Genomic DNA, 17,936 nt, shown 5'->3' with positions numbered 1-17,936 from the left:
GCCCTGGCCTAATCAATCACCACTGGGGCACAAGAAATGTCCTGGAGGATCGGGAAGTAGCCGGCATGCTAAGGTGGGCAGAACGATCGTTCCAGCCCTCTCTGCTGTACACATTCCATGGAAGGTACAGAGGTTTGTGGCATTGTCTCGGGATCCTCTGGCAGATGCATTAGTAGCTCATTGGCTTCAGTATTGTCTGATTTATGCCTTTCCCCCTTTCAAACTTCTGCCAAGACTCCTGTGCAGGATCGAGGCAGCAAGGGATTACGATCTTTCTAGTGGCTCCAGACTGGCCTTGCCGATCTGGTACAGCTGGTCAGGGATGCTCCTTGGATACTTCCTCTTATGGCGCTTTTCCACTGCATGGAACCGTACCAGTTCGGCACGCTTTTGTGCTTTTCCACTGCTGGTACCGCATGGTATAGGTTCGGAACGGTTCGGTACGGTACGGTATAGGTTTGCTTTTCCACTGCATGGAACCGAACGGTACGGTACGGTAAGGCTCTGGTACGGTTGGATTGTGGTTCCAACAGGTACCAAACTGGTACCATATCCCACAATCCTTTGCATGCAGTCACTACTAGCCACTGATTGGTCAGAGAATCCCACCCACCACGTTGTTATCCCACCCACTTAACTTTAGTACTACTTTAGTGGAAAAGCAAACCTATACCATACCGTACTGAACCGTTCCGACACTATACCATGCGGTACCAGCAGTGGAAAAGCAAACCGGGCCAAGCAGGGCCGAGTAGAGCCGACCCGGTACGAGCCGGTACTTGCAGTGGAAAAGTGCCATTAGGGAAGATCTGCTGTCCTAAGGGCCAATCTTCCATCCTGCTTTACAGTCGCTGGTTTTAACGGCTTGGCTGTTGAAAGCCAGGTGTTGCAGAATAGAGGTTTGTCTGAATCTGTGATTCTTACGCTATTAAAAGGTAGAAAATCTACCTCTAGGAAGATCTACCATCATACTTACTAGACATACATTGCGTGGTGTGAGTCTTTTGGGGTTCTCCCTCACTCCTTTTCGGTGGCTCGGCTCTTGGTTAAGCAGTGCCTGGTCTTGAGTATTATCAAGGGCCAGGTTTCGGCCTTGGCAGTTTTCTTTCAACGTCCATTGGCCACACATTCCTTGGTGTGTATCTTTATCCAGGGAGCTCGGACTCTTGGTTCCTCCAGTGCGGTCTCCATTACCCCAGTGAGTCCTCAAATTGGTGTTGTCAGTTATCCAGGAATCTCCCTTTGGAAATATCGGAAGGTTCCCCTGCTTACGTTGTCCCAGAAGGTGGCCTTTTTGGTGGCCATTACTTCTGCATGCAGGGTGTCAGAGCTGGTGGCGTTGTCTTGTCGTTCCCCTTATCTGTTGGTTTACAGAGCTAAGGTGGTTCTTCGTCCCTGTCCATTGTTCCTTCCAAAGGTCATCTCTTATTCCCATTTGAATGAAGACATTTTGTTGACTTCTCTATGTCCCAGGCCTAAGGCTCCCAAGGCTCCTAAGGAAATTTCTCTGCATTCCCTAGATGTGGTTCAGGCATTCAGGGTGTACCTGGCAGCTACGGAGTCTTTTAGAAAGTCAGACTCACTATTGGCTCGTTTCCACTGAGCTTTCTGGTACGGTTCGGTTTGGTACGGTACGCTATTTATGCCGTTTCCATTATGAATGGTACCCTAATTCCGAACCGTACCGTACCACTTTTTGGTACCCTTTCATTGGGGTACCAAGCACATTAGTACCGTACCAACAGGGTGGAGCTACACTCTGCAGAACATTGATTGGTTGACAGAGAATCGTCAATCACAGCTTTCCTGCTACACCACGCCTATCATGAAAGGGTACTATTGGCAGTGGAAACGCAATGTGTACCGTTCCAAACCGTACCGTACCGAACCGAACCGTACCACTCAGTGGAAACGAGGCATATTTGTACCCATGGTTGGACCTCAAAAAGGGTTGGCCGCTTCTGCTGCTAACATTTCCAGATGGATCAGACAGACAGTGATTCAGGCCTTATTATTAGGGGTCAGGTTCCTCCTTTCCCTGTTAAGGCACACTCTACTCTGGCACTCCTGGGCCTTCTGTCATCAGGCATCAGTGATGCAGGTTTGCAAGACGGCCATCTGGTCGTCTGTGCACACTTTTATAAAATGGATGTGTTGGCATCTGCGGATGCTTCTTTTGGCTGCAAGGTTTTGCAGACTGCTGTTTAGAGGGCCTTGTCCTCTTTGAGTGTGTATTGTTTTTTTCAATTGAGCTCCAGTTGTTATTGTTGAGCTCCATGTTACCTGTTTGGCTATGGTTAGCCCCACCCCTCATGTTTAACACTGCTTTGGGACGTCCTAATGGTTAAGAAAAATCAGGAGCTGTGTCCGTCAATGAACGAAAGAGAAAATGGGATTTTTAACTTACCGTAAAATCCATTTCTCTGATGTTCATTGACGGACACAGCACCCACCCCTCTGTGGGGTTGGCTTTCTTCTGACACTGCTTGTAACAAAACTGAGTGCCCATAGCTGAGTGCAGGTGTATACCCCCTGGGAAGCGTTTTCCTGCCTAGTGTCCTACTCCTGTAGGGGGCAGTATAACCCAATGGTTAAGAAGAATCAGGAGCTGTGTCCGTCAATGAACATCAGAGAAATATATTTTACAGTAAGTCAAAAATCCCATTTTCATATGTGTACATTCAATTTATTTATGTAAATATCCCCTGTACAATGACTTGAGTCCATTCATGTGGAAACATATTAAAGTTGATAAATTCTTCTTCCATGCCTCACACCTAAAGACAGCAGCTCACCCATAGTTTTGACCCCCAGATCAGTGCTTCTGCATCTACAGTATCTGCAGGCCAACTGCTTCACTGTAAGGGTCACAGACAGTGCAACCAAATCTTACAGAACGAAATCCTCATGAGCACATCAAGGTTGGAACGGAACTCACAATAATGAAATACAATCAAGAATTTTTATTAAAATTAATAAAATTGTGCGTTCACATTATCAAAGCTCTAAAAAGCATCTAAGGACATACAGTAGCTGCCTGACATTAAAAAAACAGGCAGTCCCATCCTTCCCATCCCTCAAAGTCTGCTGTGTACGACCCACCTAACACACTCCTGTTTCGTGCCGAATTATTGCATGGTGGATATAGATATATATACATTCATTGAATACACATATGATTTTTTTTTTTTACTTATTGACCCCTTGACCTCTTGCCTGAACAGTGACATGCAGTCACTTACGGCTGTACACACACTATGGCCGAGGCAAAACGTAAGCAGCATGTCTTATTTGGTAGACGTTACCACTGCCTAATGCGACTAATGCAAGTTGTAGGGCCGCACCGTACCTGCCTGCAGTGCACGTGATTGCAGTGTGGTAGTGCGGTATTTATAGGGTAAAAGCGGTATTAAATGCAAAATGTAAAATGTCATATCGCAGCTTTCCAGCAGTTAGATGCAGTGGCTGCATCTGTTTTCTGTTTTTTTTTTTTTAGGCTTTTTCTCCTGGTGATCTGGCCAGTAACACAGCTCCTGTATTAGAGCGCCCCCACTCTGGATGAAGGAGCACAGGGGGCACCTTTGGACAGCAGCATTGTCAGTCTGGGGGGAAGGGAGTTTCAGATGTACTAGCAGATTTAAAGCGGAGTTCCAGCCATTCACTCACCTGTCCAACGGTCCAGCGATGCGGCCGCCGGAAGCCTCGATCCTCTCCCTCGGCGCCGGCATCACTGCTGTGGGCACCCGGCTGTTACAGTTTGCGGCTTCACAGCCGGTTACCCACTGCGCATGCGCGAGTCGCGCTGCGCGCCGTGATTGGCCGGCAATCTTCTGGGACCTCTGACGTGTCCCAGAAGATTGCAGGGAGGGAGGGGGAGAGGAGAACTTCCGCTCAGGGCGCCGCGGCGCTCCGAGCGGAAGTGGGAGCGGGTACCTGTCAAAACTAGGTACCCGCTCCCCCCCCCAAAAAATGACATGCCAAATGTGGCATGTCGGGGGGTCATGACTCCCTAAAGCGGAAGTTCCACTTTTGGGTGGAACTCCGCTTTAAATACACAAAACAAATTTAAGCCAAGCTCCAGTTCACACTTTATAATCAGTTACAGCAAATATTTTATTTTTTATTTTTGGGATAAAGGATTTACATAAAAAAAGGCTGCTTATTGCTAGCACCCCTGTCAGTGATAAATGGTTTGTCTCATCTCTGTAACTGATGCATTCTGCTAGAGAAAAACTGATTTCTTGGCAATATCATCAGGTGAAAATAAAGCCTAAAAAGAAAACAAATGCAGCCATTACATCTATGAATTGGTAAGCTTTAATATAATAAATGTTTGCTTTTGGGTTTGATACCGCTTTTTAGCTGGTGGTGAGGAGGCACCATAACACCTCCTCACCACTAGTCAAAGGCTCTCTGAAAATAGTTTTTTTTGCTAGGAGGGGGAATTTGGAGGTGGGGGGTTGTGCTATGAGGTAGAATATAGGGGAGCTGTGGCTGCTGATTAGCATTTACTAACAGTGTCTAGTGCTGCTGTCAGATTCCAATGTCCCAACAGGGAAATTCCTCCATCTATTTGCTTGGATTGAGTCAATTTTTTTTTTCGTTAAGCAGACTTGCTGAACAAAAAATAACTCTTAGAGTGGCAGGCCTAACAGACTCCTGCACTATACACACTATGTTATACAGTACATACTTCCATAGGCGTGCGCACAGGGTGTGCTGGGTGTGCTTGGGCACACCCTAATTCCCCCCTGTGGTGTGCCAATTCCCCCTACTTCCTGTCTCCCCCCTGCAGTGCTGCCAGCTTCCCTCCTCTCCTCTCAGGAGCAGAGAAAGGGCTGTTAAATATTTCATTAACAGGCCTTTCTTTTCTAAAAGAACACAGTGGGGCGTGGCCTGACGCATCATGGAGTAGGAAGTGTGTGGCTTGAGCTCAGTCCATTGCTCCTTCTAACCATTCATCCTGTGCTCTGATTGCATCCTGTGCCAGCCTGACAGATCCACCTGTGGACCCTGCACACAGCCAGCTGAGGCCTCCTGAAATTCCAGCCGGACAGCGGCCCGAGCGAAGTGTAGTTCCCCCATTTTTAGGTGAGACCGCGGCTTCGGCCTAGTCCTGGAGGTCCATGGCCATCTTGATACACTGCATACCACCCCGGCCCTGTTGACTCCTGGATTTGCCTCTAACAGGTACAGGCCCTCTACGGCCCCCCTGCCAGAGTTACCACTGAGCATTGGCCTGCGGGCAGTCGCCTGGCTCCATCTTGCTGCACCACGGGGGAATCCTACAGCCACCCTAACTGCTTCCAGCAGGACTAAGATCCCACGTGGTAACCGGGGAACCCCAGCCTCATACTCTGATACCCCTGGCTACATCTGCAGTGGACTTCCTATTACATCAGGGAGGGGAGGTGGTTTCGGCCTAGTTCCTGGTGCTACCCACGGCAGCCATTGTCCCACGCTGTCCTCCTTCCTGGCCTGCCTGCTTCCCTGTTGCCTAGCTTAACCTCCTATATGGATGCCATCACCACTCAACCTATTGCATCTGCCCCGTCCCTGCTTCTACCATGGCTCCACTGAAACCCAAGTCTACCAAGCTGGATAAGTACCATAGAAATGAGAGGGACAGCCTGGAGGAGGATGGTGGAACCACATCGGAGGGGAGGGGGTCAGCGGGAGCGGACATAGATAAGGTATTGTAGGCCATCTCTACTTTGCAGGCCACCCTTAACACTAAAATTGAGGAGGTGAAGGTGGACATTTCCCTAGTTCGGCAGGACCTTCACAAGCTCAAGGAGCGGGTTAAAATATCGGAGACCAGAATTGGGGAGGTGGAGGACGTGATCCCGCCATTACAACATTCCTCCGAATGCATGCAGCACCAGATCAATCAACTCCTTGCAAAACAAGACAACATAGAGAACAGACTCCGCAGGTGCAAACTCTGCCTCATTGGCCTGCCAGAAGGATCCGAGGGGAAAGGCCCAACCACATTCCTAGAACAACTGCTGATCACAACGTATGTCAGAGAGTCCTTCTCGGCCACGTGTGCTATCGAAAGAGCGCACCGCATGCCCGCTAGGCCGCCACCACAGGGTGCCCCTCCACGCACGTTTATTGCCAAACTGCTGAATTACAAAGACATGGCACTACGTATGGCACGAGTGAAAGGAAATCTACCCATTGGCAATATTAGGGTGGCTATTTTTCCTGACTTTTCCACTGAAGTACAAAAGCGCAGACAAAGTTTTACAGAAGCCAAAAGACGCCTACGCGTCAAAAACCTCAAATACTCCATGTTGTTCCCTGCACGCCTTCTTGTAGAAGACGGTGATTGCGCCATCTTTTTTAAACTGATAATGACACCATTGCCTGGCTGGAGCGTCGAGAAGCCAACAGGGGAGCAAACGATTAACCTATGATACGCGGTGTACGACTGTGTACTGCTATTGAGGATTACAAGCCTCCCTGACTACACCTTTTCTCAGGTACTGTGCATTTCCAATTGGGCCTCCCTTTCAATAATTTCTGACTACCGTTTGCATTACCCATCCCTGGTTATCTTTTTCCATATTACCTCCTTTTATGAAAGCGGGGCCCTTTTACTCAACGTATATTACCAGGTGATCTGCAACATTCGGTGTCCTACACACCTCCCCATCGAAGATACTTTACACCAATGCTGCCTTGAATGGGGGTTAACAAGTTCTCCTTGAGTGTTATGGCCGGGATCCACAAACAGAATAAACATTCCCCTACACGAACAGAGAAATATTACTAGGAGTTACGAAAGTCTTACAATATGCGAGACTTATTCAGTGAAGTTTCGCACCCGACCCCCTTTGCACTTGCACTACCAGGTCTCTTGCACTACCAGAGAGACCTGGAGTGCAGATTTGGGCTCGCTCTGGAACCTGCCCCATCATGCCACAAAAGCCCTACTATAACACATCCTGTGTGGTATGGTTGCAGGACTGTATTGCTACATCACCCTTTATCACTTAGGGCCCAGATCCAGGTTTTTTCTTTGATACTGTTGCACTTGAATGAAGTGTTAGATCCACTTCACATGCAAGTTACTGTTTTGTTACGGGAATATGCCTACACCAGTGCGGGTCGGAGTTGGGCTGGGTGGGAGGGAAGGGGACTGTTTTATCACCAGTACAATGCATCAAGTACAAATGTTATTGTTTGGTGAATGCTATGTTCAGTATATTCCTATTTGCTTTGGTACCTAGATTGCTCCCCCACATGTGTGGGATGATGACCCCCTCTTGTGTAACTTCAGGGTACTACATGATCACAATCCTACGTTACTTACATCCAGTGATGGGAATAACGGCGTTTAAAGTAAACGACGTTACTAACGCCGTTACTTTTGCGGGTAACTAGTAATCTAATTGATTACTTTTTCCTCCGCGGTAACGCCGTTCCCATTACTTAAGCGCCATTACCGCAATTACATCTTCCACCACTAGGGGGTAGTAACTCCTTTCTCCTTTATTTCTCACTTCTCTATGACCCTGCTGGCACTGTCCGCTCCTCACGGTACTGGCCTGTGGAGAGAGAGAGAGACTGGGCTTACAGCACGCCAGCCAGAAGGTATCCCGGCGATCTAAATAAAAATATAGAAATATAAATAACCCCACCACCACCGTCCAGGCAGACGACCACAGGCACAGCCATCTGAGCTCTGTCAGACTCAGGAGCAGGACAGTAAGTTAGTCACAGGAGGGACAGCAGCACAGGAGGAGTCAGTCGGACAGTCCAGAGTACAGTTAGTCACAGACAGCCTGGAGGATGGAGTCAGACGGACCCCACTAGTGTGCCACACCACCACCAGCCACCACCACCACCAGCTGCCAGCAGGTACCAAAAAAAAAACATAAAATACCACAGTCAGGACTGGAGTGGACTCAGGAGTCAGACTCAGGTCAGGTACCACCGTACCACACTGCCAGCACCCCCACCAGTGCCACACCAGCAGCCACCACTGCCCAGCACCACCAGTCCACCACCACCACCAGCAGCAGCAGGTACCACTCAAGTAAAAAAATAAAATACCACTTAGGAGTCACTCAGGAGGACTCAGATCAGGTACCACTGCCAGTACCAGTGTACCACCACCATACAGCCAGCCGGTACCACTCAGCAAATACCCACTAAGGTATCACTCAGCAAATACCACTCAGTACCACTCAGCAAATACCACTCAGGTACCCACTGCCAGTGTACCACGTAGCCGGAAACACTCAGCAAATACCACTCGGGTACCAGTGCCACTCAGCAAGTACCACTCAGCAAATATCACTCAGGTACCAGTGTACCACGCAGGTACCACAGTGCCACTCTCAGCAAATACCACTCAGGTACCACTCAGCAAATACCACTCAGGTACCAGTGTACCACGCAGCCAACCAGTACCACTCAGCAAATACCACTCAGGTACCACCAGTGCCACTCAGCAAATACCAGTCAGGTACCATACCAGTGTACCACGCAGGTACCACTCAATGTTTTATAATAATAATTGCTTCTATTTAGTGTTCATTTCATTCATTTAACATATTTAATATTGGGGGCATACAAGTTATTTGACATATTTGATTATTTTTTTTTAAGTAATGCAATAGTTACTTTCCCTGGTAATTAGTTACTTTTTTACTGATGTAACTCAGTTACTAACTCAGTTACTTTTTGGGAGAAGTAACTAGTAACTATAACTAATTATTTTTTTTTAAGTTACATGCCCAACACTGCTTACATCACACTCCACCATGACGTCTCTGAAATTCTTAACTTGGAACGTTAGACAGTTGGGAGACAGGGTCAAACGCACCGCCATCCTATCCTACATTAAAAAGCAAAGGGCGGACATCATAGTTCTTGTTGAGACTCATTAAGATGGCCGCTTACAGCTAGCCCTTAGACGCCTCTGGATTGGATGGCATATCACTCCGTTTGTACCACACACGCAAGAGGGGTGTCATTACTCGTAGCCAAGTCCCTGCATTTTGAATTATGTGACATTTGCTCAGACCCACAGGGTCGCTATGTTTTCTTGCATGCTAAGATATATGGTGAACAGTTTTTGTTGATGGCATATTATGTACCACCTCCATTTTTGCATGACAGTTTTGACGGAAGGGCTAGACTATATGGCGCAACACCCAACGATCCCAGCCACCTGAATGGAAGACTTGAATGCCACCCTCAACCCTGACCTTGACAGAGCACAGCACCCTGCCCCGAATTCTAGGCCCTGTACACCCACCAGGTTTGCCAGGTTGATATCATTTTTTAATTTGGTTGATTCCTGGAGGACTAAACCTGCAAGCGTCAGAGCATACTCCTGCTTCTCCTCTACCCACAACACAAGGTCCTGTATCAATTTTATTTTTCTATCACAGATACTAGTCCCCATCTGTTAGATGCAGCCTTTTGCCCTAGACTTCTGCCAGATCATAGTCCATATTGGATGACAATAGCTGTCCCCACAGTTAAACCACATAGGACCTGGAGATTAAACCCGTTTTGGCTGTCGTTACTATCAGATGATGGTCAGATGGACGATGAATGGAAAAGATATTTCCATGAAAACGCTCACTCTGCCTCATTTGCGCATATCTGGGACTCGTTTAAGCTCCATACGAGGGCCACTCTAATATCTTGAATAAATAGGCTTAAAAATACCACAACTGGGAGAGCTAATAGGGTACTGGAGGAGCTCTCTCTCGCAGAATGTCAGTATGAGACTGACCTATCTTCTGTTAACGCCTTCCGCCTTAAACTGCAATCTAGGGTAGTTAACCAGCTTCAATATGAGATGTCTAGAAACAAGCTTTTCTTCTCTAGACAGAAACTTTTCCAACATGGAGAGAGAGCGGGCAAACTAGTGGCATACATGGCTCCCAGTGAAGATAGACCCCCAGTGGTGATCTCCCTGCGAAAGCCATCCGGTGAGATGATCACCGAGCCTGCGGAGGTAACAGCGATGTTCCACAGGTTCTTTAGTTCCCTTTATACCTCCACTACATCTAATGATACAACACCCATTGACCTCTTTTTAGAAGACCTCGCCATCCCACAACTGACCTCTGCTCAGATAGAAACACTTGAGGCACCTTTAATGACAGAGAAGATAGCAACAACAATTACCAGTTTTGCTAGATCCAAGTCTCCTGGTTCTGATGGCCTACCCATTAAATTCTACTCACAATACAGCGAGACCCTCATACTTCAACTGCTTACTCTTTACACTCACCTTTTCGAAACCCTCACCCTACCTCTGTCCATGAGGGAAGCTATTATCGTGCTCATTCCCAAACCGTAAGGATTTGGGTCTCCCTGAGTCATACAGACCTATCTCCCTGCTCCAGGTAGACATTAAAAGATTGGTGAAAATCTTGGCACTGCGCCTCAATCAGGTTATCCTAACCCTAGTCTACGAGGACCAGGCGGATTTTATGCCAGGTAGGAACACTTCATTCAATCTCAGGAAGTTTTTCATTAATATACAAGCCCATCATGACAATGTTGGGGAGGGGGTGGCGGTAACACTTGACACGGCCAAGGCGTTCGACTCGGTAGAGTGGAACTACTTGTGGAAATGCCTGGCACGGTTCGGCTTCGTCCCTAAATTTCTTAGGTGGATCCGCTTGTTATACCAGGCCCTTGTTGCCAAGGCAACTGCCAATGGATGTCAGTCGGATGCTTTTGGACTATCCAGGGGCACTTGGCAGGGCTGCCCTCTATCCCCCCTACTGTATGCTTTGGCAATATTCATCAGAGACAACCCATTGATACAGGGTTTACGCGTAGGTGATCTAGAAGAAAAAATAAGTATGTACGCAGATGACACATTGCTATATCTAGCGGATTCTGGCCCCTCTCTGGCTGAGGCACTACCGACAATTGAACATTTTGGCTCATTTTCTGGGCTTACGATCAATTGGGGGAAGTCCCAAATTCTCCTGCTTGATCATGCCCCCCAGACTGAACTACAGACCCAATTACCCTTACAGAGAGTCAATCACATCAAGTACCTTGGGGTGAACGTAACTAGGTCACTGGCTGATTATGTCTCTAAATGTGGAACCATTGTTTGCCCTGATCAAATACAAACATGGGCACGCCTCCCGCTTGGAGTACTAGGTCGTATCAATCTTTTTTAAAATGATACTCCTCCCTAAAATTTTATATGAATTGTGGCACACTCCAGTATATTTACCAATGAAATATTTCAAAACTATAGATGCAATTCTTAAATCCTTTGTTTTGGGGAAGAATAGGCATAAATTAGCATGGCGCCTGCTCAAAAATCCCACTGATTTGGCCGGTAGGGCCCTACCAGACATTGGCCTATATTACTTAGCATCCCAATTATCCCAATTGTTCCATATAGATAACACAATGTTAATAGGCGCTTGATCACATATCGAACCAAAAGTCCATAGAGTTAAAAGTCATTAATGGCACAGGGGGAGAAAAGTCCACAGCCTTCCAGAAACACAGGCAGCCTTCCAGAAACCAAAGCCAGGGGTTCCACAGGGTTAAAACAAAGACAAACAGAGGCGCCTCTAAGTGTAGACTTTATGCAACAGGTTTAATGAATAAAATTATGCACTCATGTTAGTAAGCATATATTCATGCCCATAAAACAAGGTTCCAGCGTGGAGAAGTGTACATCATCCGATCAAGGAGATCCGTCCTGCTGGAGCCGAAATCCTTTCGCCGTGGCCGGCTTGTACGGCAAGGTTAGAACCAGGAACCACAGAGCCTACTTCCTGGTTCTAACCTTGCCGTACAAGCCGGCCACGGCGAAAGGATTTCGGCTCCAGCAGGACAGATCTCCAGATGATGTACACTTCTCCACACTGGAACCTTGTTTTATGGGCATGAATATATGCTTACTAACGTGAGTGCATAATTTTATTCATTAAACCTGTTGCATAAAGTCTACACTTAGAGGCGCCTCTGTTTTTCTCCATATAGATAAGACTGACAGGAAACGATTCACCCTACTCCTATGCCTCGTCTGGGTTCAACTAACAATGGACCCTATCTGGCTATAGCAGCAGGAATCGAGGATAACACCAAAAAAGAGGGACACGGTTCCCTCTTGCACCACTGTAGCCAGATATGGAGACTGGCCTCTGTCAATCTAGACATACCTACACATAACTACTTTTCTCCCAATTTCTGACTGTACCAGACTCGGAGGTTTGGTGTAGAGAGGGTATTTTCTCCCTCTCGCACTTAATCTCTGCTGGCTCGTTAAAAACTTTTCGATGCTCTGAAAATGGAGTTCACCCTTCCAAATTGTATGTTTTTCTGTTTTTTACAAGTCCGTCATGCTATGCATACTCAGCTCCCAGAATCGATAACTCATCCCTCTCGCAATTATATTGTGGAGGTAGTCAAAAGTGAGGACCCCCGGAAATTAATATCTTTATTCTATAACATGCTACACACACCCTCATCGACGAAAATAGCCTATGATGTAAAAACACGATGGGAAGGAGACTTAGGGAACCTAGAGGACGAAGACTGTAGTGAGGCAATAGATGCATGCAAAGCTGTCTCACCCAAATTATTGGACAGACTGACTCAAACATACATCCTACATCGCACATACCTCACTCCTCCAAGGTTGTCTAAATTCAAGGGATAATCTTCTACATGTTTATTATGCAACCAAGCACCAGGCACATTCTACCACCTCCTATGGTCCTGCCCATACATGCAGGGATTTTGGAAACAGGCGGTGGACTTTCTTCATGACAACATGGGGTCCCCACTGACTTTGGACCCCAAATCATGCCTTCTGGGAATTTTTCCAGATGCCGATGCTGATAAATATACCTAAGTTTTTCTACATGAATCTCTATTTTCTGCTCGAGAAAACAATAGCCAAACTATGGATGAGGCAAATTCCCCAAAAACTATCTGACTGGAAGGCTGACGTAAACATTACATTGCCTTAAAAACAAAATCATGTACATTAATAGAGGATGTCCTGCAAAATATAATAAAGTCTGGGACTGTTGGCTTAATGTATCTGACACGTGTGTAGAACTGCTGACCTTGTCTTCTCCTTTTGTGTGCTGTTCGGCCTGGCCTGGGTCATATATGCCACTTTTATGTTCTTTTTATGTATATGTAATCACAATGTATGTCGATGCTCTATAAAACCCTAATGTTACTACATAGCAATAATATCTGTAATTGATCAGGATTCCCCTAATCACCCATACATGTCACATATGGAATGATTGTACTGAACAAGGAATATGTTTATGCATTGGAATATTGTACACTGTTGAGGGAAAAAAAAACGTTTAATTAAAAAAAAAAAAGAACACAGTGAGTGATCTGTACTGATCGATCCTGTCTTCATTCTTAACTGAAATATAGTAAACTATGTTTACTGCAGGCTACAGAGAAAGGGACTGGGGAAACTCTGTCTTCAGTTTCTTTCTCTGTCTCAAAAGTGAGACATTAGGGGTCTGTTTAGACCCTTAACATTTCACCAAAGCTCCATAACAAGGCTTCTAAAAAATTAAAAAGAATAATGTAGAAATATTTTAAAGGGCAACTCCACTTTTGTGGGGGAAAAAAAAAACAGAAAATAAAGAAAAAACAATATAGCATATACAATTGTAATTTTCTGAAAATGCAATGCAATATGGCTACCTGGAGTTGTTCTGCAAACAGTCCCCCCCCCCAAAAAAATAAAAAATAATAATTTCCTGCTTGTGTGATTGGCTCACCAATTTTTCCAGAAGTCTGCACTAAGATACAAGTCAGATTTTAGAAATCTCCTGCATCAAACATGTCATTTTTGAGATACTCCCAATAGGAACAGAGCAGCTTTTCTCATTAGTGCCCTGCAGGTGCACAGCTGAATGATAATTATGAAACCACTTCCATTAGACTCAGCACAGAGGAACAAACAGGGATTTCTTCAGAAAACAAAAGGTAGGAATCTGCAACAAAGCTTGTTAAAATCCTTGCAATGTACAGAGATCACCCAGTGGGGAATGTTTTTTTCTCAACAAAAGTGCAGTTACGCTTTAAATAATAAAAATAAAAAAATTACTGACATGTCCACTGCCCTACTGATACCAACCTTTGCTCTACTGACACCGTCCACTGCTCTGCTGACATTTACGCATGTGTTTGTGCTCTGGGGTGCACACCCTAATGCACATGTTTCAAACACAAGGCCCGCGGGCCGAATCCGGCCCTCCAGGCCATTTCATGTGGCCCTTGCACCTCTCCTGCAGCTGCAGGAGAGCTCAAGCCCCTGTACTTTTTGCTTTCTAGCAATGCCTCCAGCTTCTTCCCAGCAGCTGCACAAGATAAGGGGGGTTCACTGTGATGTAAGGGAGGGTGAGGGACTTAACTTCTGATGGTGGTGAGGCTCTTAAAATCTTATGTAAGGGTAGGGGATGCTCTGGACATCTAGTCCTACAGGTACAACCGGCCCTTTTGAGGGCAATCATAATGCTGATGCGGCCCGCGATTAAATTTAGTTTGATACCCCTGCCCTAATGCAATAGGCTGAGCACACCAATGCATACCTCTGACCAAAGTGTTCATTGTCTCCACAGGTGCTGGTTGCTAAACAGTCCCTGACTATTTTATTGAAGGTCTTCTTTAAGGTAGGCTCAGATAAAAAGCTAGTTGTCTGTTTATTTTCAGTGCACATAAAATCATATGCAATGGTAGCGTTTCCTTTTTCTAAAATGATAGTGCTGATGTGTATGCATATATGTGAGACTCTTGTGGCATAGAAATCAAAGTGGATGTTATAAGTTCACAAAGGTTTTTTATTATTTAACCATACCCCTTCCCATTCACTGTTCACTGCAATCAGTATTCGCCGTGGCGCGCTCTGCATTACTTCACCACTTCGGGTGTCCAAAGGTGCTCCAAGTCGTTTATAGTTCTAGCAACACCCCTGTACTATACCCAGGTCATCCAAAATGACCAGCAACCCCATAAGGTACACAGTATTCCACTCCTGAGCTGATTTAACCTAACAGTTTGCAAGTGTACCTTGAAAAAAGTTTGGGAGCAGTGTATTTTGCACCTCATAGAATACACTAAGAGCCAATTTATTTTAGTGTATCTGCAGGCCCTGTTTTGCCTAAAGAAAAGGAAGAAAGGTGGCACACTACAAGCAATACACAGTGAAGCACCCATCATATCGACTGCGACATTTTTTTGCCAGGCCTGCAAGTGTGCGGACGGCATGCCGCATTAGCACCCCCCCAAAAACTCCCAGCACCAGTACAGCACCCCCCAGAAAAAATGTCTGGTGCCGCCCCTGACTACTAGATATAACACCATGATCTGGATTAACCTCTTTACCACTGCTCACTGTGCCTCTACTGCGGCACAGTGGCTCGTTATCATCTGGCAACGTAGACCTACGTCACCAGACATTCCCCTCTCTTGGCGGCGCGCGCGCGCCGCCGGAGGCTCGCTCCCGCTGTATTCATACACAGCGGGAGTCGGTGATCACCGCCGCTCTTCCCCGATCGTCGGGGATCGAGTGAGGAAATCCGCCCGCTTGTGTAAACAAAGCGGATGGATCTCCTGTGTGACAGACAGGGACAGATTACAGGATTTAGCATAGCTGAACCTACGATCTGTGCCTGTTTTACACAATCCCCTCCCCCCACAAACGTCAGTAAGCATGGGGCATACATTTAACCCCTTGATCACCAATAAAGTTAACCCCTTCCCTGCCAGTGTCATTATTACAGTAACAGTGCATATTTTTAGCACTGATTACTGTAGTAATGTCACTGGTCCCCCCCAAAAGTGTCAAAAATGTCAGTTAGGGGTCCGATCTGTCCGCCGCAATGTCGCAGTCCCGCAAAAAAAAAAATCGCAGATCGCCGCCATTGCTAGTAAAAAAAAAAATAAACAATAAAAATGACAAATCTTTCCCATAGTTAGTAAAGGCAATAACTTTTGCGCAAAACAATCAAAATACGCTTATTGTGATTTTTTTTACCAAAAATATGTAGCAGAAAACAAATTGGCCTAAAATGTTAAAAAATTTTGATTTATAATTTTTTTGGGGGAATGTTATATATCAGAATGTAAAAAATACTGTTTTGTTTCTCAAAATTTTCGCTCTTTTTTTATTAATATCGCAAAAAATACAAAGCGCAGAGGTGATCAAATACCACCAAAAGAAAGCACTATTTGTGGGGAAAAAAACGACAAATTTAATTTGGGTACAGTGTCGCACGACCGCGCAATTGTCCATTAAAGTAACGCAGTACCGAATCGCAAAATATAGCCTGGTCAGGAATGGGGTAAAATCTTCCAGTCTTAAAGCGGTTAAAAATACGCTCATTGAGAATTTTTTTGTCAAAGACATGTAGCTAAATACAATTTGGCCTAAATATATGACAAAAATTGAATATATTGGATATTTTTTAACTGTCAAAGTAGAAAATTTGACTTTTTTTGCAAAATTTTCGCTCTTTTTTATTAATATTGCAAAAAATGAAAAGCGCAGAGGTGATCAAATACCACCAAAAGAAAGCTCTTTTTGTGTGAAAAAAAAGACGTAAATTTCGTTTGGGTACAGTGTTGCATGACCGCGCAATTGTCACTTAAAATCACGCAGTGCCAAGTTGCAAAAAGTGGCCCAGACCTAAAGCAGGAAAATCCTCCGGTGGTAAAGTGGTTAATAAAAAACTTCACAGGCAATACCATTTGGCAAATATATTTGGATACATTGAGTTTATATAAAGATTGTGAACCTCTATAAAATGCTTTGCAAGCAAATTAGCCTATTTGATGGAGAGCAGAGGAAAGAGGTCACATCATATATGGTAGTTACGCCTCCTATTATCCCAAAAGTTATTAAAAAATAAAGTCACACTGCAATGAGAATGCTTACTTACCGCCTCCATTCTTATAGCAAAGATAAGGAAACCGCCACACATTGCCTAGGCCAACGGCAAACCCTATACAGGACATCATGAAATCCAAAGGCATGCTCCATGTTTCCCGAGCCGGAGGGGCTTTGGTGCTCCGGGTTCCTTTGTCATTCCTCCAACAGCTGGGATCATGGTCCTTCTTTTGACTTAGTTCTGAGGCATTACTACCATACGTATCCTCCAAGTTTACTTTATAACTAATAGTTTGCACCTCCATCTTTCTCTTCCCCATCTTGCAGGACACTGATGTTAATTGGAACGGTGGTTTGGAATGAATGAATGGTTGTATGGCGTTGTCACAGCAAGTTCTCCTTGTCTTTAAATAAATACCAATACTTGGCAGGGAATGTCTTCTACCAAACAGTGTATTGAGGATGTTGTAATCGGGAGTGATGTGTTCCAATTTAAGTTTGGATGGTAGTCAGGTACAGTAGATTTGTTTCTGACCTGACGTGTACAGGTCCAAGATGTGCTGCTACTGCTTCTACAAATATATCTTGAGGCATGCGAGGAGAAGACGATCTGACACAGCTGAATGGGATCGTTGACCAACCTGTCATTTAAAGAATTGCCTGTGGGAGGTCTGCAAAGGTCTACAGCCAATACGTTCCTCCTAGTTACATTTCAACAAGCACTAGCCCCAAGAATAGTTCTGTAGGCATCTAGACTCTATACAAAAAGATTAATTGGCTCCGGTTAATCAACATACAATAGTGGCCATGCAGTGCAATCTAACATAAACAAACTGGGTGGGGGTGACTGTTTTGTGTCAATAAGACAATTTTCAGCAATACACACAAGAGTAAGGATGGTGCCAATTTTTTTTTATTTGATCAAATTTCTTTGGAGTCAATGGGGAAAGAGTAATAAAGTTTTTTTGGTCGGTTGAAAGGTTCACTAATTTTTACCTACAGGTAAGTCTATAATAAGGGTTCCCTATAGGTACAGTAAATATCTCCCAAACCT

At 45.3% G+C, this 17,936-nt stretch overlaps 1 protein-coding gene across 1 annotated transcript in view; it reads right to left on the bottom strand.

Annotated features, from left to right (window-relative positions):
• The window catches only part of SLC6A8 (solute carrier family 6 member 8), a 158,170-nt gene extending 141,018 nt beyond the window's left edge, over positions 1-17,152 (bottom strand). The window contains exon 1 of the mRNA XM_082264520.1: positions 16,935-17,152. Coding sequence (XP_082120646.1) covers positions 16,935-17,028 — 94 coding nt within the window. The 5' untranslated portion in view covers positions 17,029-17,152. The remainder of the gene's footprint in view (positions 1-16,934) is intronic.
• Positions 17,153-17,936: the final 784 nt, after the last annotated feature.

This window comes from Pelophylax lessonae (assembly GCF_965119305.1).
Source record: "Pelophylax lessonae genome assembly, chromosome: 7".
Lineage (NCBI taxonomy): Eukaryota > Metazoa > Chordata > Amphibia > Anura > Ranidae > Pelophylax > Pelophylax lessonae.
Note: the sequence above shows the minus strand (reverse complement) of the source record. Positions and strands in the feature narration are given on the sequence as shown.